General features: G+C 38.7%; 1 protein-coding gene across 2 annotated transcripts; it reads right to left on the bottom strand.

The window, feature by feature from the left end:
• Positions 1-5,497: 5,497 nt before the first annotated feature.
• Positions 5,498-21,619, bottom strand: LOC137285276 (protein-lysine N-methyltransferase EEF2KMT-like). 2 transcript variants are annotated; one of them, XM_067817595.1, is made up of 9 exons: positions 21,487-21,619; positions 17,334-17,474; positions 15,857-15,967; positions 15,457-15,534; positions 14,988-15,043; positions 13,990-14,495; positions 12,819-12,971; positions 11,861-11,985; positions 5,498-5,882 (listed from the first exon to the last, which is right to left on the bottom strand). In XM_067817595.1, exons 1-8 carry the CDS (start codon positions 21,595-21,597, stop codon positions 11,882-11,884), a joined length of 1,260 nt encoding a protein of 419 aa, XP_067673696.1. In that variant the 5' UTR covers positions 21,598-21,619; the 3' UTR covers positions 5,498-5,882; positions 11,861-11,881. The 2 variants fall into 2 exon arrangements, with proteins under 2 accessions (XP_067673696.1, XP_067673695.1); XM_067817594.1 differs by having other exon boundaries at positions 5,498-11,985.
• Between the last annotated feature and the right edge of the window lie 30 nt (positions 21,620-21,649).

Here is a 21,649-nt window from a genome sequence, read left to right as displayed (position 1 = left end):
TGAAGGAAACACCGGGGGCTGATGAAAGGCTATACTGAAACATGAGTCAAATCAATTTATTGTCCGGTTGTTATTTAAAATTATATCACACGTTACATATGTTTCTCAACTGGGTAACCTTTAGATTTGACTTTTGTTTTTGAATGCTTCCCTAAGAAAAGGATTTTGAAGATATGATTCATAACATACCGGTAAGATCGTGATAATTGCTAATCATACACTTTGCTAATGATCTCAAATTAATGGGAAAGCCACATTAACTTGATGCGTCTGGTAGGCTGCAAGAGTTGTATGATCCCCAGGCAGTTGAGATTGAAACTACTATTTGCTGTTGTGATGGACATCCAGTGATCGAGGGGAAAAACAAAGCGTCCCTGAGCAGTTGAACTAATCGTATCGTAAATGCAATTTTGCAATTTAATTGGGACAAAATGGATTTGTGGTTCGTCTTAAGGAGCATGCTTGAAACATACCCACACGTTGATTTCCACATGGACTTACGCATCATTAACACACAGTATAACTATCGACATGTTTGTTGTTTTTTCCGTATAAACTAATAGCGGAACAATCGAATTATTTCACTCGTGTCCTTTTTCTGAGCGACTGCCATTGTGAAATTTAAGGCATATCAAATGTATAACAAGAACTGTGGATATACACAAGCCCATGTCAGGCCCATTATCTCACTGGGTGGAGTATTCTATGCAGTCAAATTCTATATTACGTGTACCTTCATAAACCAAAAGCATTTTTCCTATTAATAAACAGAACCACTATGTAGATAATCAGATGTGCATTTCCTAAAGTCATGATGACATGCCGAAAGATAGATCATAGGGATATGAGCTATAAACTTTATGTAAAGGGATGGCTTTAAATCAGGGACGATACGAGGAATTCGAGAAAAGGGTAAGCATTGAGTGCTCTACTGGCCACATCCACCGGTCACCTGATGTACATATAGAGTAAGTATTATAGTGAGTAGTTGTCGATTTGTATCATGAATGTTAATGACACGAATTTCTCTACTTCGAAAGATTCTTCAGTATTCTGAATTTTAAAACGTAGTTTCTTCCATCAGGTTCAGATACGTTTGGATAAATACTTCACACCTCTTAACGCCAAGGGGTAAGTGCCAACTGGCATCTACACAGTTATACCACGTGCATTTCCTGCAGTCTTAATGATATTCTTCATTCAAACACATACAAATACTACTACCTCCTACCTTCACGTGTACAGGTAACCAAGCTTGGTGGATCCAAGGCAAAACGTTCAGGCCAAAACTTGGTATTTGGGGAGTAAAGTGTGGTGTATGAGGGCAGAACGCCTTTGACCGCCCGTCGGTGGGTGTAGGTATTTAACCTATGGCTGGACACGCCCCCGGCAGTGGTAAGCATGTTATATCACATGGTAAAACAGGTTCCCCGTGTCGTGTCTTTAGATCCTAGCTATGAATCTGCCAATAAAGACAATAGAGAATTTGGTCAAAAGAAAATTAACACCTTTTCGTCGACTCACAATACAACTTGTCACATTTGATCCCTTTGTAGTGAGAGGTTTTCCAGTTGACGTCAATGTAATGGTTGTGTTGAAATGTTTTTACATTGAATTGTTATCGACTACTACAGGTGACCTTAAAGTGACACACGACCTGTCGTGACGTTCCAGGTAGGACATGTAGTTTTATAATGAAAATAATTATTGAAGTTAACATGTGCTAGATAAAGTATTCAGATATAGTTTCTATGAACTCCATTCGAAACACCACTGAACAGGGACACCGACGTTTGCTGGAAGAGGCAACCAACGCGATACTCCTATTCTCTAAGCTTGTTGATCATGGTACCGGAGAAGCGTAGATCTGATCATGATAATTAGATCTGTGCCAATCACTAGATTGCCTGGCCCGGGTGTGCCTGTTTACAGACACCACATTGCCATACAGGGGCAATGTTGTTGAAATAATCAACAAACAAACAAGAAACACAAGGTAAAGAAATACACACAGAGGTCGTTGGCAATGTATTCACTGAGTGACCAGAATATGAAACTTGTGTATCATACATTTGATTGATTTGAAGTCCATGTCATAATGTAATATCTGTAAGCTTTCAAACACAACACTCATGGTTTGTCTGTTATATTTCAGTAATGTATAGTACTATATAAAGTTCTCCTTAAATGGCAAATACATTTATTTATTCAGTAAGTAGCAACTTGTAGTTTTATAAATGAAACATATACTTTCTTTATATATAATATACTTCTATATACTAATATATTTATATATACTTTTGAAACTGCAGAGTAACTTTTCTTCTTATACATAAACACCATGATGTAATTAAAATCATCTTAAATGGATGAACAAAGGGAGAACAGAGAGATAGTATTTTAAACTGCCGCTAATCAAACACTTCTATGGGTTACCTTATAGATTAAAAGTTCATAATTATAGATCGTATTGTTTTGTTTACATACAGTTCATTCCGCCTTCGGCACTTAGTGCACCTACCATTGTCCTGGACAGTTAAAGCAATGGTGTCACCCTCTGCCGCCGGCCAATTACCAAACATTGTTTCTGTTGTAACAACATACTTCATTCAAGGGATTACATGTGGTACCTTTGTCCCGATCTTGTTAGCATAATGACACAGAGGCTCAAAATTAATCTACAAGGAAAATGCCAACTAATTAATGCCACTGAAATAGTTCAAAGCTTCACTGACGTATTGTATTTTCTCTTTAAGGCAAATGAGTCTTTAATAACACCCCCTCACTAACAAATTGTCACATACAAATATTCTGTAGATCTGTAAATCTGTAAACCTGTAAATAACTGTAAAACAGAATACACGAAATTTCATCTACATATTCCCAGTATTGGCGAGCTAGCACATGGTGAGTAAGTCAGTAAACGTGCACACCTGTATTTACGGTTACAACAGTTTAAGAGCCTATATCGCAATGTACAAGATGCAGTAAACCAGAAGTTACCATTGACGGTTAAACATATTTTTATTCAACCCGAACTAAATAGAGGACAAGCAAAAAGCTTATGTGGACACCTCTTCCATAAAGCACACACAATGATTACATAGTTTGACTTTTATGCTGGTATATGGTACATACAGGACATCGGAAATAAAGCATGTCGACATCATCAGTTCATAGTAAACAATCATTTATCCCAAGAAAAGAGCGAAATGACATATAGAGAGACAGGCAGGATTTTAATTCCAGACAACGAAAGGTCGCTTTCTTTTCTTTTCTTTTTTTTTCTTTTTTTCTTTTTTTTTTTTTTTTTTTGTTTGTTTGTTTTTTGGGGTTTTTTTGGTTTCATTTTGTTTCAGTAGTTTAAGTGGAGTTACACACATTCTATTCACAGACAAAAGGATTGGAAACAAGTTCTCCAACTTAGCATCCCCTCTCCATGTACATACGTATTTCGGATTTTAAAAAAATGACAGATAGTCTACAAAGTAGTACAAGTGAAACAGAAATAGGTGTTAGGTGTAGTCATTTAATCACGAGGTGTGTGCACTTTCCATAAAGAAGACAAGATATGTCAAATCAGAACCTAGTGTCCTCAGATTTGACCTTTCCACGCTACTCAAAGAGGATTTCAAAGTCGTTTTGGGGAACAATATTATGAAGGAAAAATACCTAAACTTAAAAAGTAATGTCCAAGGTCATCAGGCGGGTCGGTATACGCGCATGCGACACGTGCAGCTATAAGGTATTACTAAATCATACTGAGTTTCATAACTAGGCTGAGCTACCTGGGAATAATATTTTTGCTAATGTTCTTCTTGAATGGCTTGTGACGACGAGCATACCGAATACAGAACGCTTGCAGTGTAGCTTACTGCCAACAGCACACATAATCTCTAATTCCGCATTTGGTAATACAGCAATTTTCAGCTCAACAAAGCAGTTGTGCAAGCTGTCCCAGGAAGCTGTTTCCTAGTCATTGACTTAACATGACGTGGGTGCTATATTGCCCTTGGTGTGGTCCACGTATACAGAACGTTAGTGCAATAGAATGACCGGTCTTTACTGTAGACAGAAACAGATCCAAATGGAAAACAGCAGTAACTTTTTGTAAAGGGATCACTAAAAATCAACGATGACACCAGGTGTTCCCGAAAAGGATGTGCATGTTCTGCCCAACAGGTAGCACTCACCGTTCACGCAACTGCCTGGAAAGGTAAGAATTTAGAGAACGACGCCAAACAGCAGTACGTCTGATTTAGAACAACGGGATGTCAACACCCAGACAATCAAATGATCGTTGGACCGGAAAATCCAGTTGATAATCTCATATTCAAGTACAGTGTTAAATGAACCGTGTGACGATCCCGCTTAGAAATGGTATTCAGCAACCAATGCTGGTCGAAAGAGACTGACAGGGTCGGGTGATCTGGTGCGATCACGTGCTTGACACATCGATGTCATCGTGTCCCCGTTACGTAGTCGATGCTCATAATGTTGATCACTGGATTGTCTGGACCAGGGAGACCGCCATATAGCTAATTTATTGCGGAGTGTGGCGTTAAGGAACAAATAAACAAAACAATCTTAAATTGCAAGTATTTCTCGTTAAATTAACAAACCAACAAAAAAGATATTTTGTTAAACATGGTTTTTTTCATTCGGGTGTTCAGAAGTTGAGACAAATCATCAGAATTGGTCTGTCGATTTCATACAACTGTGCAAAAATTTGGTTTAGAAGCAATTACAATGTATTACATTTTGTGATAGTGAGCAATTCATTGGTCTCAAATGAAACCAATCCGACTGTACGTGCCGATTTCCTGAATATGAACAAAAACCGGAATTGAATATCACAAGAGCTGGATACCACATGAGCTAGACAGAACGTTTATGCTTTCTTGTGGCATTGTCTGTAAGGCTTTGTTGCAAACTGGTTACTTGCGGAGGGCAGAGATGTGCTGGTTACAATTTTCAGGGAGACATGGACATTTTTGGGCCCATTCCAGTTTATTCGGGTAGTCCGATCCAAAGAGTAAGAGAAAAAGCAGGACACCTATGTCTATTCGTAAAAGGTCATGCTCTTGTCCCACGTATCTGACATTAGGTCACTGGTTAAAAGACCTGCAGCCATGGGAACATCCCTTTTTAACCTGGATACTCAACCTTGGGGGGATCCAATGGGGTGTGCAACCCCCTCTCTCCCCTGAAAAATTTGTCCCTAATTAGCATCTCCACCACCCCACGCAAACACAATTGGGATATAATGGCGTGTCAAGCAAGTCATCAAGCATGACCACCCCATCCCGGCAGTCGCCTCTTGCGCCAAGCATTGCCTGCTGAAGATGGATTCTAACCTGGAACTTTGAGCACGTCAATTTCGTATGGAAGGAAAAAGAAGTGAGCAAGATGTATACATAGTGGCAGCATTGGTGAAATCCAACAGGGAATCATACCTACAGTCAGTGATCCTTACTGAAAATAGGACAACACAACATTGGGACATCACTTTTATTTCATAAAAATTGCCATTGACATGTTACAATACAAGAGTATTGGTAATGTTTCATTGTTGAACCTGTACATAGTTCCAATACAAAGTCATGCAATTACACAGCAAAAATGGCCATGTCAGCAAAACCCAGTACTCATAACACATACACACTATACACCAACAATACATAAATACATCTACACTTTTGGCAACAAAATAATTTTAAGCACAAAACAAGTCTTCTAATCATCTTAAATCAAATATTTGCAATGTGGTAATTGCTGGGCTTGTGGTGTACTTGCAGTCCTAAGTGTCCAGATATCAGCCACTGTACAAAAACTAACAGGTCCACTGACAACATCCACACATGAATGTCTGTGATCCAACACTGGAACACAAGGAGAACAAATATATGGTGGTATTCTTGCAAGGATGTTATCTTAATTACATAACCAACACTTGTGTGGTATCAAGCTCTTCCTTCACATGGCAATCAAGTACACAGCAGATGGTGCTATCACACCCATGCAACACAGGTGATACTTGGCCGGTCAGCATGTGTCACTCCTCCTTGTCTCACCCCATCATTCTCTCAAGATGGGAGCACTGTCCATTTTTCAGTCATATATCACAAAAAGTTTGACTATCACTTATCAACCACCAGTGTTTGTAAGCTGATGCTGCAGTTAGCCATCTTCTCCCCATACTGCAGCAACTTGTAAATAAGTGAGTGATGAAGGCAAGACTATATTTCAATGTCAACATCTTTATTGTGATGGATATGATGAAACCAAGTATATTCTTACCTCTTCAGGTGAATGGAGTAACAATTTACTTGGAAACTGTGTCAATCACAATAAAGTAGTTGACATACAAAGAAAGTCTTGTCTTTATGTGTATCTCTTCTAAATGGCATTACAAGAGTGGTGGTCAGATACCATGAGCAAGATCTGCACTGCTGGAGTAAGATCACCACAACCATGCCACGTCTCCACTCAGTTGCCTCGTACAACCAGCCTGGCAACAGGGGACCTGTACCCAACTAGACTCCCCACCTGGGAAACTCAGCAAAGGTCCAGTTACATGTTAAACTGGTGTAGTAATATATGAAGAGCAAAGGTGAGTCAGTGGAAAGTGGCACTGGCAGACAACAACATACGAAGGCAGCACTGATATTGAGCACCATATAGATACAGGTATATACAAATAAACAAGGAATGTAAAGAAACGTACAAATAAACAAGGCAAATCACTGCATGTTTCACATGTATCTCTCTCATTCCTATGAGTGTGGTAAGTGGGATCAGCTGAGATCAGGCATTACTGCTGACTCAATACATACACAAGGGCCATCCAGCTCGTGATAACAATTACTTTCTTACCAAGTGATAACATGAACGTTGAATAATTAAGGAGTGTACAACACCAGGTGTTTAGCCAACCATTATTTTCGTGTAAGCCCAAAAGGTTAAAAAAAATTCTATTTAGACAGTATTGAGGGCTTGCCCTACTCTGATCAATCATGAGTAAGCACTGGCTTTTTTCCTTAATGGTAGCTACACCGCTGAACACTCATCCTACCCAGCCCGTCTTTAGGTTACATCAGATTAACAACTACACTTATGTTGGACACAGAATGTCTGTTAAACTTTTGTGTTTGTAACAAATGACCATTTTCTATCCTGGAAATGATTTTGAAGCTTTCCTTAAAAAAAAACAAATACTAAAGTCTTTTATAGAATAATTACACAATAATTAAAAAATAGCTGATCAGCATTCCAGTGACAGGGACCAAATGGATGCAGTATGACATGAGCTGATACAATGATCATAAAAGTGTAGTGGTCTTCCTTGTAGAGACCCAGTTTCTCACAGGAAGGAGACACGTCATAACAAACGTTACTGTATATAATTGTACAAGAGATAACAATTATTTCATAAACTTAATAAGAGGTATAAGACACAATGCTCGCTGTAAAGCTGCGTGATATTTACATAGACTCCCATCGACTTCAACAAACATGCTATCTGTACCAACATACAACACACTGTAACAAACAGCTGCCCACCTTTAGTATATTGTTTCTTAAAATACTTAAGTCACAGATTATCAATGGTCAACATTTACAAACTGATCATAATGAACACTGAAAATAGTCTTCTTGCAGGTATTTATGTACTAACAAATTTCATAAATATGTGATGTAAGAGACAAAATTTTCTTATAGTCTAATTTGTTCAGTATGCACTGGGTTCACACTCTCATTTGTCAAAGAACACTTCTTGAAGCATGCATGTTTCTTTTACCTTCCTAATACACCAGAAAGACCATACTTGTAACTTACAGTTTACTTGTTTTGACTCCCTGCCATACAAGTCTGAACACAAATCTGTGAACCAAGTAGTTTAAGAAATGACCATGGTTCCTTCAGAAACTTATCAAAATCTAAATGCACCCCTGACAATGTCAGGCATGCTGGATATTGGGACCCACGGTAAATGAAACAGGAAACAGACTCAGTCCTCAGTCACTGACCACTAATTCAAGCTGGTGACTCAGTAATAAAGCATCAAGCTTGATAACGGGACAAGTACCTACACCAAAACATCAATCCATATAATATGCAAGAAGTTATTCATTAAGTTGTATGCTTCATTACTGACCACCAAATCATACTTCATGGCTTCATGTTCTATACGACTTTTCTTTAGCAGAGCAATGTTGCCATCATCTAAAGACTAGTCTTTCACATAAATTAACTATTTCTGAGACCAAGTTTTTACTGTTTATATCATATCAACATATATCTATCCTAGAAGTATTTTGACAAAGGTCATCATATATGGTGAGAAAGTTGCTGATATATAACATGTGTACATGTAAATGTGACACAGATGTAGGATAGTTGAAAATATCATTATCAAAACAAGCATATATGAAGACATATAAATATAGGAACATATTGAACAGATCTCATATATATTCAAAGAAAACTGTATAAAAATTCACCCCCATTCCCTTTAAAATGGGGAATGCCCAGAGTAAGTGCTCATGATTTTGATTATGTTTAAATGGACTATTACAATATATCACGCTGTCTGAATGTTTACAAGCACTGTTTTTCTCGAATAAATATGTGTGAGCTCTATACTTATTCCATGATAGGAATGATATAATCAATGAACTACAGTAAAACTTTCTTCATGGCTGTGACAGAGGATACCATGCAAAAAGGGGTAGAGAACTAAATGGACACGCTGGGACAATAAGCTGGGTATGAAAGAGGAGACAACTCCAAAGATAAGTCATGAAAAGAGTGGCAAGGTAGAAAACTCCATGGACTAGTTTCCAGACAGTATCTTGTACTGAAAGATGAGAAGAAAAGAAACAATTGCAATTGGTTCACGACTTTGATCAGACGAAAACTTAACAGTATACATGCATCTTAGCATATTGCTGAAAGAAGTCAAAGTGATTTAGATCTGACATTTTACCACTCTGACAGTGAGCAAAGGTTCAGTGTGGGATACAAACCTAAACAGAACACCAGTCTGGCATGCATAAAGGACATCCACTGCACTTCAAACTGTGACACCTTAGTCACCAGCTCCCCACCAAACTGAATAAAGGGGAACCATTCTAGACTACACGCATCTGCTATAACCCTTCATCTTCAAAGATCATTTTAGCATTAGGTATCTTAGACTATCACTTGTCACCTATACCTATGTATCCTACAGTAATTCAGAAGGCACCCACATACAACTGTAGGGAGAGAATGAATTTGGTTTTACGCCACTTATAGCAATATTCCAGCAGTATAACAGCAGTGGACATCAGAAATGACCTTCAAACATTGTACCTATGTGGGGAATCAAATCCTGGTCTTTTGTGTGATGAGCAAATGCTTTAACCTCTAGGCTGCTCCACTGTCCACACAACTGTAGGGAAACTATTAATCATTGTTTATTTTCAAGTGACATACAATACTGCAATATTCCTTTAAAATAAGTAGAACTGTTGCATCACACATCCACCATCCAACATGGCGCTACGTTCTGTGCAAAATTTGCCATGATGTGGCTTCTACAAACTGATGGGGGAGTTGTGCTGAATTTATGCAAGATGAATGATTGTGTGTTGTTTGGACTGAAACTCATGGAATGACAAACAGTACAACATGTATAGCAACACTATTCATCGTGTAGCTTGGAATGGTTACTATTGATACTTGTACTTCATCAACATACTGTAAACCAGAAATATCCTACGTCAGTTCATATTTTGTGAATTTTAAGTTTCTCTTCCCCGCGCAAAAATACTCAGTGCAGTAATATTAACTCTTTCAACCAGATGCATTTACTTATCATACAACGATTTCTCCAATGATATGTATGGTCCTCTATTTCCTGATCTCCTTGCCAAGAGTATTTTCAGTGATGTAAGAATTGATTTTGTTGGATAAAGATTGGTTTCTAATTTTCAGATTCAGACAAAAGTTTTGGGTAAATTCATGCTATTCTAAACGTTTTGTGTAAAAAATCACCAACTACAGTATATTGTGGAAGTAAGTGGACGTATATCCTGCTAGGTTATGACCTGTGACAAAATGCTTCTTGCATATATTTTAGCATTAAACCTCGTGTCCATGCATGAAGTTCAATTCGAGTAAAGCCAATTCACTTGAATTACACTAAACGATCACACGAAAAAAAGTTGTAATGAAAGTTTGCCAACTTTTATGAGTACTGTAATTGATTTTAGTCTTCAGTCTATTCAATTTGTTTAATTATATTGTCAAAGCAATGATGTTAAAATGTTGTTTTAGTTAACTACGTTGTGTGTTTGCAAAGCCTAGTACTCGCACAAAATTTGTATGTCGCAGAAGAGGCTGGGGATGCACTGACGCAATATGTTCAAGGCGCAGAATATTTCCAGTTGACAGTACTGCATTGGAACCAATATGGCACATGACCAGCATTAGCACCCTTGGTTTAACTCCTACAATCAATAATCAACATACACAACTTATTAACAGTCTTGTCTATAACGTACACTGACTACACAACAGGTTAGGGAATCTGCAGAACTTCAGCTTACAGTGGAAGTCTGTAGATAATCAAGCCTGACCAATTATGTGGCTGTTGATCAATGTGAGCAATGACACTAAGGGCCCTGATGCTGAATATACACGTCATGGCCCCAAGATATCATATTGCTAGCCATGACAGGAAAACTTAATATATATTAATATATAAGGTGTCAGTATTTTGTGTATTGGCTATTACGTGTCTGACTTTGAGGGTGTGGGTTCAAATTCCAAATGGGACTCAGCCCAACAAAAGTGCTAGAATCTGTACTTTACTGAGACAGTGTAATCCCAAATATAACAAGCTACATAACATAATGATATATACTTCGATTATTGGCACATCAAGATGGAAGTTAACACAATTTACTTTCATCACCTGTTTGACTAGAATGTTTAATTGAATTTTATGTCTGCTTCATTCAACCAGACACTGTCGTAGCCTGTATTTTTTTCCCAGTGAAATATCTACGTGAATCAAACAATGGATGGGAAAACTCACTGTCACTTCAGCTATCTATTTAAATGTTCAGTAATCATATGATGTATTTATATTTTACACACTAATAGCACGTCTCCAGAGTATTTGCATTTTAATCGTTTCAGGGATAGATACAACTTTTTGAGCAAGGGTGGTTATGCACAGATCATTTTCAACCATTTTCTACAGAGTTTCAATGTTCAAATAATAAACTTTCAGGACAAAGTGGGGGCTGCACAACCCTCCTCTGGATCCATCTATGGGTTTCTATAGGTTTGTAATTAACATTATTCAACTTGGCATATAAATAATTGTTGATGTCTCAGGTTGCAGACTGAAGTATACCATGAGCAACCAAAAATTGGCTGACAATGTTCTCCCTGTCCTGGAACTGGATGTTGAGCAAAATGACTAAAACTAGCAGAGATGCCATGAGTTTATCACATGGACATATAGCACTAAGAGTGACTTGTGATTGGTTCGTTTACAGCCATTGCAGAACAAACATATATCTTATCATGTTTCTGAAATTTCAATAACCATGGACAAACCTTTCTTTACTGCATATGGGTATACACCGATCTGACTATAGACAAAGGGGCAATATATTGGGCACGTTTATCCCTCACAAGCAATCTAGCTCAGTTTGTCCCTCCCTCTACAGTTTGCCCCCCACCCACATCCCCCCAGTGATTATGTCCAAGCCTTGTGTATGATACAGACACATTGACAACAGCGGTGCTGGGAATGTGATTGTCACAATATACATCTCTCCAAACAGTCATGGTCCCATACCAGATGCTGGTACTGTGCATTTCACTGCACAAATATCTTCACTATTTCAATTGGGACTGATCTGTCATAATGAAATATATGTGCCGTGGGTGGTTCCATAATAGAATAGGCCAAACCTTCGTTTCCTATAAAAGAAACAAAAAATATTCTGTAAGTCACAAAATGTCTTAAAGAACATGTCGTCAACATATGTGACTATAGTTGCACAATCATTTTTCATTTTAGTACCAGAATTGTTTCAATTGATGCTTGGCACTGATTTGTTCTATGAAACAGCCTAACAATAGCAGTTGACATAAATGAAATTCTAATACACAACATATCATCTGCAGTGAGAGAATGAGTGAGTTCAATTTTATGCCACCCTCAGCAATATTCAAGCTATACGGCAGTGGTCTGTAAATAATCGAGTCTGGACCAGACAATCCGGAGATCAACAGCATGAGCCTTGATCTATGCAACTGGGATGTGATGCCGTGTCAACCCTCTATGAAAAGCGACACATATAGACATCAAGTCTGCAACCACTCAGATCTGGGTGATGAAATGAGTGGCGCTTTAAACAGAATAAATCAAACAGCAGATAATACATGTATATGTTTAAACTGTCACTGAATAAGAAACACTGCTAAACTAAACCTCAAACAAACCAGAATGCAGAGTAAAACAAAAGCTGTTCAATCAATCAACAAGCTCCTGACACTACAGATATGTCATATGAGCTGATCATATAATGTATATTCAGGACTACACTGAAACAGTGACAGGTGACCTGTGGATTGAGTAGTGAGAGTCTGTTGAGAAGTTGATTGCATGTTTCTGTCCGAACAGTAAAGTGTTCCTTATATTTAGGCCCAGCACTGGTTTATCTGACTAAGACATGGTTCTCTATAGACTGCCACCATAAACTCAAATGCTGCTCAGTCCAGCAATAAACAACAAACATTGATCATCTGACCTAGGGCAATGAGGAAGCAGTCACGGGTGTCCTCGTTCCTGACAGTGGAGGTGATGTATGCCACTGGGTCCTGCCCCGTGTCTGGGGAGCTGGTGAGGAGCTGCCGCAGCAACGACACCAGGGCTGGGATGATGCTCATATCAAACACCACATCTGAAACACAGCAAAAACATGCAGATGGTTGAGCTTGATAAAACAATCAACAAACTTGTAGCATAATCCCCACATTCTCTACACAGGTTCTCAATTGCAATGCAATGGCATGTAAGTCACTTTCCTGAAGGAGGGTTTTGACCATTTCTATCAAATGAAATGAGACCAAATTGCTTGGAGGGGAGGGAGTGAGTTTGGTTTTACGCCGCTTTTAGCAATATTCCAGCTATATCACGGCGGGGGACACCAGAAAATGGGCCTTACACATTGTACCCACGTGGGGAATCGAACTCGGGTCTTCGGCGTGACGAGCGAACGCTTTAACCACTAGGCTACCCCACCGCCCCCCAAATTGCTTGGATTTCAGATGGTAATACAAAGATTTCAGTTAACAAAGTGAATCACAATCAGGCAGCATGTTTCATTTTGCCTTTAGTATCTGTGTGCCAGTCTCACAAAGTAATGACCAGAATCAAGAACATAACATGTTATATTTGGTATTACACACTGTCAATAAAGTATAGATTCTAGTAATCTTGTTGGGTTGAGTCCCATCTGGGATTTGCATCCACGCCATCAGACATCATAGTCAGACTTTCCTGTCTCTCACTGTCAGACATCTAATCAACAGTACAGTCAGCCATCACAATTTCCACAAAAACAGTAGAGAAACGCTACATTTGACCACTTACAAAATGGCAATGTGTATTCTTAGAATCAAGAAGGCTTCCAGTAAAAGTACTAAAACTATGTAGAAGACAATATCTTGCTCTAAAGCTGGACTGCATTGAGCCTGAATGCTGTGTCAACCGAAACCTTCACCTTGTTGTATTGGAACAAAGTAAAGAGAAGACATAGAACATACTTAAATTAGTTCATATGCAAATTGCTGATTGGATAAAAAATGCCATAACAACCATGATAGAACATTTGTTGATATGTTAGTTAAGTAATACTTGGGAGAATAAGACAAATGGCAGGTTTGTTCTGCTTTTGTTTCTACACAGTGAATGCTCACCTGCCGCCAAAATAACATCTGGCTTGAGTTTCTCCAACAGCTTGTCACTGACACATTCCCAGTCCAGCTTGGCAATCCGAATTCTGTCATCTTTCTTCAGAGTGCCCCTCAACCCTGTCTCATCCAGCTTCCAGTGACGGTGACTTAGTTCCAGGTCCTCCAGATCTGTGTGAATCTCATCTGGGTCTTCATTATGATTTGTCTCCTCTTCTGACCTTGTTGGGGAGGTCACAGCCTCATTCTCAAGTCTCTCAGTATCACATAAGCCTGTTTCTGCATTCAGACTGAGTTGTCTACGTATTTTTCGGAGTATTTTCTTATCCCTGTCAGAGCCAGGATCTGATTTTTGAATGTTGTAATTAAGATTGAGTTCAATGTTTCTAGCTAACATGTATAACACTTGTGGATGGCAGTCACTGAAGGTGTAGCTGATGAGCTTGCCACCGCACTGTCGACAGACTGCCACACCAGTCAACCCCAAGCCACTGCCCAGTTCTAACACATTCCTGTAAGAGAGGTACAGTATTTGATAAAACAAAGCTCTACTTTTGTAGAATGGGTTTACAATAAATAGAAATTTCTTAAGTGGCCAATGAGCAGTTAAAAAGGCCAATGTCATACACACCAATCGCCTAACTACCTTGATCCGAAAGTGAGCAAGTTTAGTTTTATGGCACACTCAGCAATATTCCAGCCATATGGCTGTGGTCTGTAAATATTCGAGTCTGAACCAGACAATTCAGGAATCAACAGCATGAGCACTGATCTGTGCAATTGGGAACCGATGACGTGTCAACGAAGTCTGCAAGTCTAACGAACTGATCCCATTAGTTGTCTTACAACTTCTGGGCTGATCCAAAAGTAAAGGCCCTGGTAAAAATATTCTGTGTATCTTCAAGAAGAGCTCTTGTTTGTTTGCCTTCACAAAAACGTACATCTCTCTTTTCATAGATTATGCTACATGTATATCCTATCTTCTTTTCATGTGTGTTTCATACCTGTTCTGCAAAATATTTTGATTTTCAAAGACCCATTCTGCCAAATGTTGTGCTGCCTGCAAAATAATTAATACTATGAGCTACATCACATGACATGATTGACAGCAATATATTGACATGTAAGCACAATGCCATTTAGTGTTTAGTTTTACGCCAAGTCCGCAATATTCCAGCTACATGGCGGCAGTCTGTAAATAATCATGTCTGGACCAGACAATCCAGTGATCAACAGCAGGTACATCGATCTATGCAATTGAGAACCGATGACATGTGTCAACCAAATCAGCGAACCTGACCATCCAATCCCATTAGTCACCTCTTATGACATCGTTGCCTTTTATGGCAAGCATGTGTTGCTGAAGGCCTACCCCAGACCTTCATGGGTCTGATGCCATTTAGAAAGCAATCAAACATAACATATGATATATCTGGGACTGTAACCCAGAGAAACATAAATTGTCCCCCTTACCTGCCAGGTACTGAGACCGGTTGTGCCCTGTGACACAAGATGTACCGATTCTTGTAAAGATATCTGATCACCCAGTGGCTGAAACAGTAAACAGTACAAATTCTAGGAATTCTATCATCTATAACTGGCTTCCACAGCAGAAACTGTTTGGGTGATGTACTGCGACAAGGAAGCTGAGGTGTAAAATTACACATTTTGAAAAACCAATCAAGACAGAACACTTCACTTGATTATCATCCACATTTAATTCCTATTCACTCTTCAACACCAAATCCACGAGAAGTTTGGAGGAAAAAACTCCAGTATTCTGTTGGCAAGCAACCATATTCACCTGGGCTAAATGTACAAAAGACACTTGCTGTATGTGAGCAAGTGCTCATCCTCATCTGTGAGTACATACCAACGTGTATGTTTTGTAGCACAGAGTGTCATCCTCCTCTTCCTGCTGCCCCAGCAGATCTGTGTAGGCCTCGTACACTTCATCACACACCTCCGTGGGGTAGTCCTCCAGCTGCACACAAACATACACCACGGTATTAGCACCACTAGCTGAAGTCCGACCAACCAGCAGCTTGACAACATACATTGAAGCCCTGTCCATCAAGGTCAAACAGTACTAGAAGCACCAGCTCGACAACATACATTGAAGTCCTGTCCATCAAGATCAAAGAGCACTAGAAGCACCAGCTCGATAACTTACATTGAAGCTCTGTCCATCAAGATCAAAGAGCACTAGAAGCACCAGCTCGATAACATACATTGAAGCCCTGTCCATAAAGGCCCCTTCAGCCAAAATGTTACAAATGCCTGAGCAGTGATCATGTAGCTAGATATTGCTGAATGCATCTTTAAACATCCAACACAAGGGCACCCCACTGTCTAACAAGACAACAGACATCAATATTCACTACCATGATATGTCAAATGTTTTGATGTGCATATAGCAAATGGAAGGAGAGTACTGGTAGGTTTCGAAGTTCTCCTCCATCAAATTCAGTTGAAGCTAAAATTGTTACTTTTAAAAAAAGAGAAAAAACATTTTATTCAGACATCCAAAACTACCACCACTAGACTTACCTATGTATGAAATCTGGTGATGGAACAGTGAACAGTTTTTAGTTCTGCCCCAGAAAAGAGCACTACCACCATTTTCAGTCTGTCAAACTTGTTGCCATGGAAATGCCACAAATATTTTATCCAGAAATCAAAACCTACACAAAGGCACCATTAGACCACCAGATCTGTCTATGTACCAAGTTGGTAAAGAAATATAGCATGGTTTTAAAGTTCTGCTCTGGAAAAGAGCACTACCACCAATACCAATCCAAGTCACACTTGTTGCCATGAAATGCAAAAAAATATTCAGCATTTCAAAACTACCAAAAGGCACTAGTACACCATCAGATCTATCTATGTGCTAGGTCTGGTGAAGAAATAGTGAACAGTTTTGAAAATCTGGTTCGGAAAAGAGCACACGCAACAAATTCAGCCAAAGTCAAACTTGTTGCCATGGAAACACAAAACAATATTCTATTTAGTATTCCAAAACTACCAAAATGCACTAGCACACCATCAGATTTATCTATGAGCTATGTTTGGTGAACGAAGAGTGAACGGCTTGAAAGTTATGCTCTGGAAAAGACAAATGTGCATAGACACATGCACAGACGGACAGAGTCCATTTTGATACCGGTGAAGGTTTTGCAGGGGATAAAAGGAACAAATACCATGTAGCCTATGGAGTAAACTATGGAACAACTTCTCTAGTCATGTTCAGATAGGATCAATGTATTTGGAATCGAGACCAATAGATTTCAGTTGGACACAAGATAAGTGTATTGCTCTACATTGTACATGTTGAGTGGGGTTGTACTGACCCTGTGGATGAGTTGCTTCATGAAGTATCGCCTGTAGCTGAGAGATGGGGGGTAGACTCGACACACTGGATGCAGGATGGTGCTCTGCAGGATACGTCTCTGTCCTTCAGCATACGTCACCAAACTGTCTGCATACTCGTCCTGAATAAACCAACCATCTACCATTAGCACTCTTGACACTACAGTTGGCATCTGGCATTTGAAGTGTAGCATACTGTAGGCTTCTTGTGATGAAAACTTCAGTGTGTTTCTTATTTCTACATTGCCTTGTGACACCATTTCACATAAATCTTTATGTATTTAAAAAAAGTGTTGATGTTGATCCAAAGAAACAAAAAGTCACTTCCCATGGTGGGCTAGATTATCATGGAGGGTCATTGAACGACTCTGATGCTTCCCTCAGAGTAAGTCTTACTGCTTATAACAAACCTGTCATCATTTCTATTTACAGATATAGAACTCTCAACAACTACTGCCAATCATTCAAGATATAATTACAGTGGAAATCTGATAAGTAAACTTTCAAGGGATTCGTCAAAATTGTTTACTTATCAGGTTTTTTACTTATCCAAACTATCCAATATCTGCAAATGACAGAGTAACGGACAAGATTTGTTAGTAACACAACATGTTCTATTGCACCGGTCTACTCACTGATACTCCCAAGCTACATACAACAATGAACAACTCATCGGGGCTGGCCTCCAGTTGTCAGTGTATTGTAAACTGCTTACGCAAGAGCAAGCTGTAAGTGGGATGTTTATTTACCTGGTGACTGACACAGGTCCCTCATGTCGGATTATGTGGTGATCGCTAATTTAGTTATCAGATCTTGTTTGGTCAGTAATTTACTTCCAGGGACCACGTAAAAACGTTTACTTAAGCGGTATTGTTTACTTATCCAATTTTAGTTAACGGGACTCAAATAGTGATGATTAATGAAGAAGTTTGCGGGGACCAAAGAATAGTGTTTACTTATCCGATATGTTTAGTTAAGCGTTTTTTACTTAGGCGGTTTCCATTGTATATTAGCTGTACATTCAGTGAAGTCATGAGCCCATATGTTTTCTTTCATGCTTTATGAGTTTGCTGAAAAGGTCAAGCTTCCTGTGATCTAATGAAAGCTAGATCTCAGAGCTCACTGCCCCAATGATATGAAACCATTCCCAGGGGTTTACAGGACATGAATTTCTGCCTCCTAAATGAAAAAAAAATGACTGTGGACAAAAAATTCATCAGCACATCCACGATTACACAGAAAATAATCCAAATACTTTTGTACAAATCCCAATAAAGTAACAATAAGTTACCACTTATATCATTTGCAATTAACTGGGTTATGTATAACTTGCAATTTCATTATTTTAACAATTATTTTAACAATTAACAATATTTACGTGTCTGAGACCCCCAGGACCCCTGAACATTGCAAGCATGCATCCCAGGGACCCTCATATACAGGACTCAGGGTCAATCCCTACATATCACTATGTATCTGGTCACATCGACCTTTGACCCATTTGAAATGGAAACGACATCTCACAGCCATGAAAAGTACTATCATGTACATCTTGGCCATCCATTAGACCATCAAGAATTTCTGTTTGCTGAGATTTGAAATTATGAATAGGACACCTTTGTCAAATATTTTTAGTCTGAAATCAAAGTCGCAAGTTTTGAACAGGTGCTGTAAAAACATGAAAAAGCTGATTAGTGACTGGATAATGACAACTTCTTGCAAGTCAATGTTTGAGAAAATCTTTAGTGATCCATAATGGGATGTTTGTGTAGAAGAAAGCAGCACAAAGGCCAAATCTTAAGTAGATTGAGATTATTACACTACAACAGAAACATGCAATGACTAATGTGAGCACCCAGCAATCTTCTTTTTGTCCTGAAAGTTTATTAAAAAAACATTCAAACTCTCATGAAAACAGGGCGAAAATGGCATGTGCACCCCCTTCCCTATCTCAAAAGTGTGCGTCCCCTTTCTCATAAACCTGTCTCTGAACCTGGTCTATACTGTCACAGTCTGTTTAAAATATGAGAAGAAAAAAATGTTAGCAAAGGTTGATGAATATTTTATTTGGAAAAGAATCTCATTCTCATGAATTTCTAAAGTGCATTCAAGCATCTTACATTAATTACATGTCTTTATGCCAAAAATGTATAGATGTGACTTCCATTTGCTTTCAATAGTAACATTTTTTATTAGGGGCAGACTGGATTAAACTCTGAAACGTTCTGAACTGATATCATAATAAACTAAATGAACAAATATTAAAATAACTGAAATATTTGGGTTAAAAAAAATCACATTTCCCAATTAATTTCAAGACAAAACTGTATTTTATCTCTGTCAGTCAGTGTGAGGATATACCCTTATGCCATCAATGGTACCTTCCCATTATTATTACTCCCAGCATGTCTACTCCTAGTTTGACCACTCAGGAACAAACATATAATGGAGCACCACTACACTTAATAATGAACTGTACCTGAAAAGCTGAGTATGCTCAGTTTGTCTCTTCTAAAATCCAATAACAACAGAGGCTAAGACAATCCATCTGCTCTGATTTACAATTATCAACCAAGGATGGCTGATCATGAATACTCTCATATGTACATAATTAAGCAGAAATGAGGCAGTTTCATTGTTTGGTTGTGGACGTGATAATTTAGACCAATATGAGATCACACATTTAACTTCAAAACATGCCTACCATCTTTGGGACAATTGCACAACTGAACAAAACTTATCCATGCAAAGTTATACTTCCAAACAGTCAGAACTATATGTGGATCTGTCCATGGCACCACATGAAAAACTATACGAAGAAACAAGTAGTACCCTTTTACAGCCATTCCAGCTGAAACAAATATGGAAATCATGGAATCAGTGCACAACTCCATACTTTTATCCTGCTTTTGTAAAATGCTAAAATATGAAACACAATTACAAGATTGTGCCCTATACCTCTTAATATACTGCCATAATTTTAATTGATATACAGCATTATCACTGTTATATTGATTACACTTGTTAACAACATTCAAATATTGCATGAACCTGATGCAGCTGTAAATGTTTGTGGAATAGTCTACCTGATAGCAGGCAGAGGGCTAGTAATTAAAACTACTCGCCTGGAACAGGTTGTGTATTGTACTGGCAGTCAAAATCATAATGGGAGTAATCATAATGGGAATGGACTCCATCAACTGTGTCTAGAAGTGATGCAGCAGAGGTCACATATCAGTCGAGAATTCTGGGATATCACCTGGCTACCCATGGAGCATAAACAATTTAAGAAAAGCAACAACCAGTCCCTGTGAACTGCTGATGTGACCCTTCAACTTATGATGTCCACCCTTATAAAAACCATCATCCTTACATTCTCATGCCATTTTGTGTTGAAGTTTTAAAGTTGATATCTGTGAGTCATAGCTGTCAACCCTCAGTGACCCCATTGCTGGAGATTTTTGGAAAGCTGGGGTCCAGGTCCAGGGCGAAGGCATAGGGGGTGGGGGTGCAGAAAGCCTCGAAAACGTTTTTTAGGCATTTTGAGATGCATTTTCAAGGCTTCTGGTAGCATTATTTTCAAAAACATGCAATAGGTAATACAATGATATAAATCAACATAATTTCCGGACAATTCGGATGACATTAATCGAATATTTACTTCGGTTTAATTATATCATACATTAAAAAAATTTGGGGTGGGGGTCAAATTTCTCAATGCGTGAGATTTTGGTACCTGCGCATGAGTGCATGACTTGAGGCTCAAATGCGTGAGAGTAAAGTAGGATGCGTGAGAGTTGACAGGTATGGTGAGTCAATTGTGGCTATTCAACACAGCCCATCAATATACTTCACATTATTAAGAAACATGTCTTCCACCTTTAAATTCCCAGTATGTAGGTAAAGTTATTTTAAATTATCGAGATTCCTTGCTAAACCTATGAAATGGTGGTGTAACTGGCGCCTTCCCAAACAAACAGTTTCATTTCATCATCACCTCACTGACATCATTTTAAATGCCAAGCTCAAAGACACTGTGAAACTGAAAGGCAAGATTCAGTGTCACCTATGGGACCATATCTGAGCCATTACTATACTTCATACGTCACTGAAACAAAATAACATGTAACTCGCCCTAAGTTTCATTCTGCGAACAGGCACCATTTCTAGGAATTGTGAGCTAAGTTCTCTGAGCATTTCTTCTCGGCACGGGACATTCTGATTCTCTTCACAGGACGCGGCCATCTTGGTTAATTAGCTTTGTATCGGGGGCTGTCATTGGTTGATGACGTGTAGT

This window comes from Haliotis asinina, chromosome 5, assembly GCF_037392515.1.
Source record: "Haliotis asinina isolate JCU_RB_2024 chromosome 5, JCU_Hal_asi_v2, whole genome shotgun sequence".
NCBI classification, from domain to species: Eukaryota; Metazoa; Mollusca; class Gastropoda; order Lepetellida; family Haliotidae; genus Haliotis; species Haliotis asinina.
The sequence above is the reverse complement of the archived record's forward strand: the minus strand, read 5'-3'. Positions and strand labels throughout refer to the sequence as shown.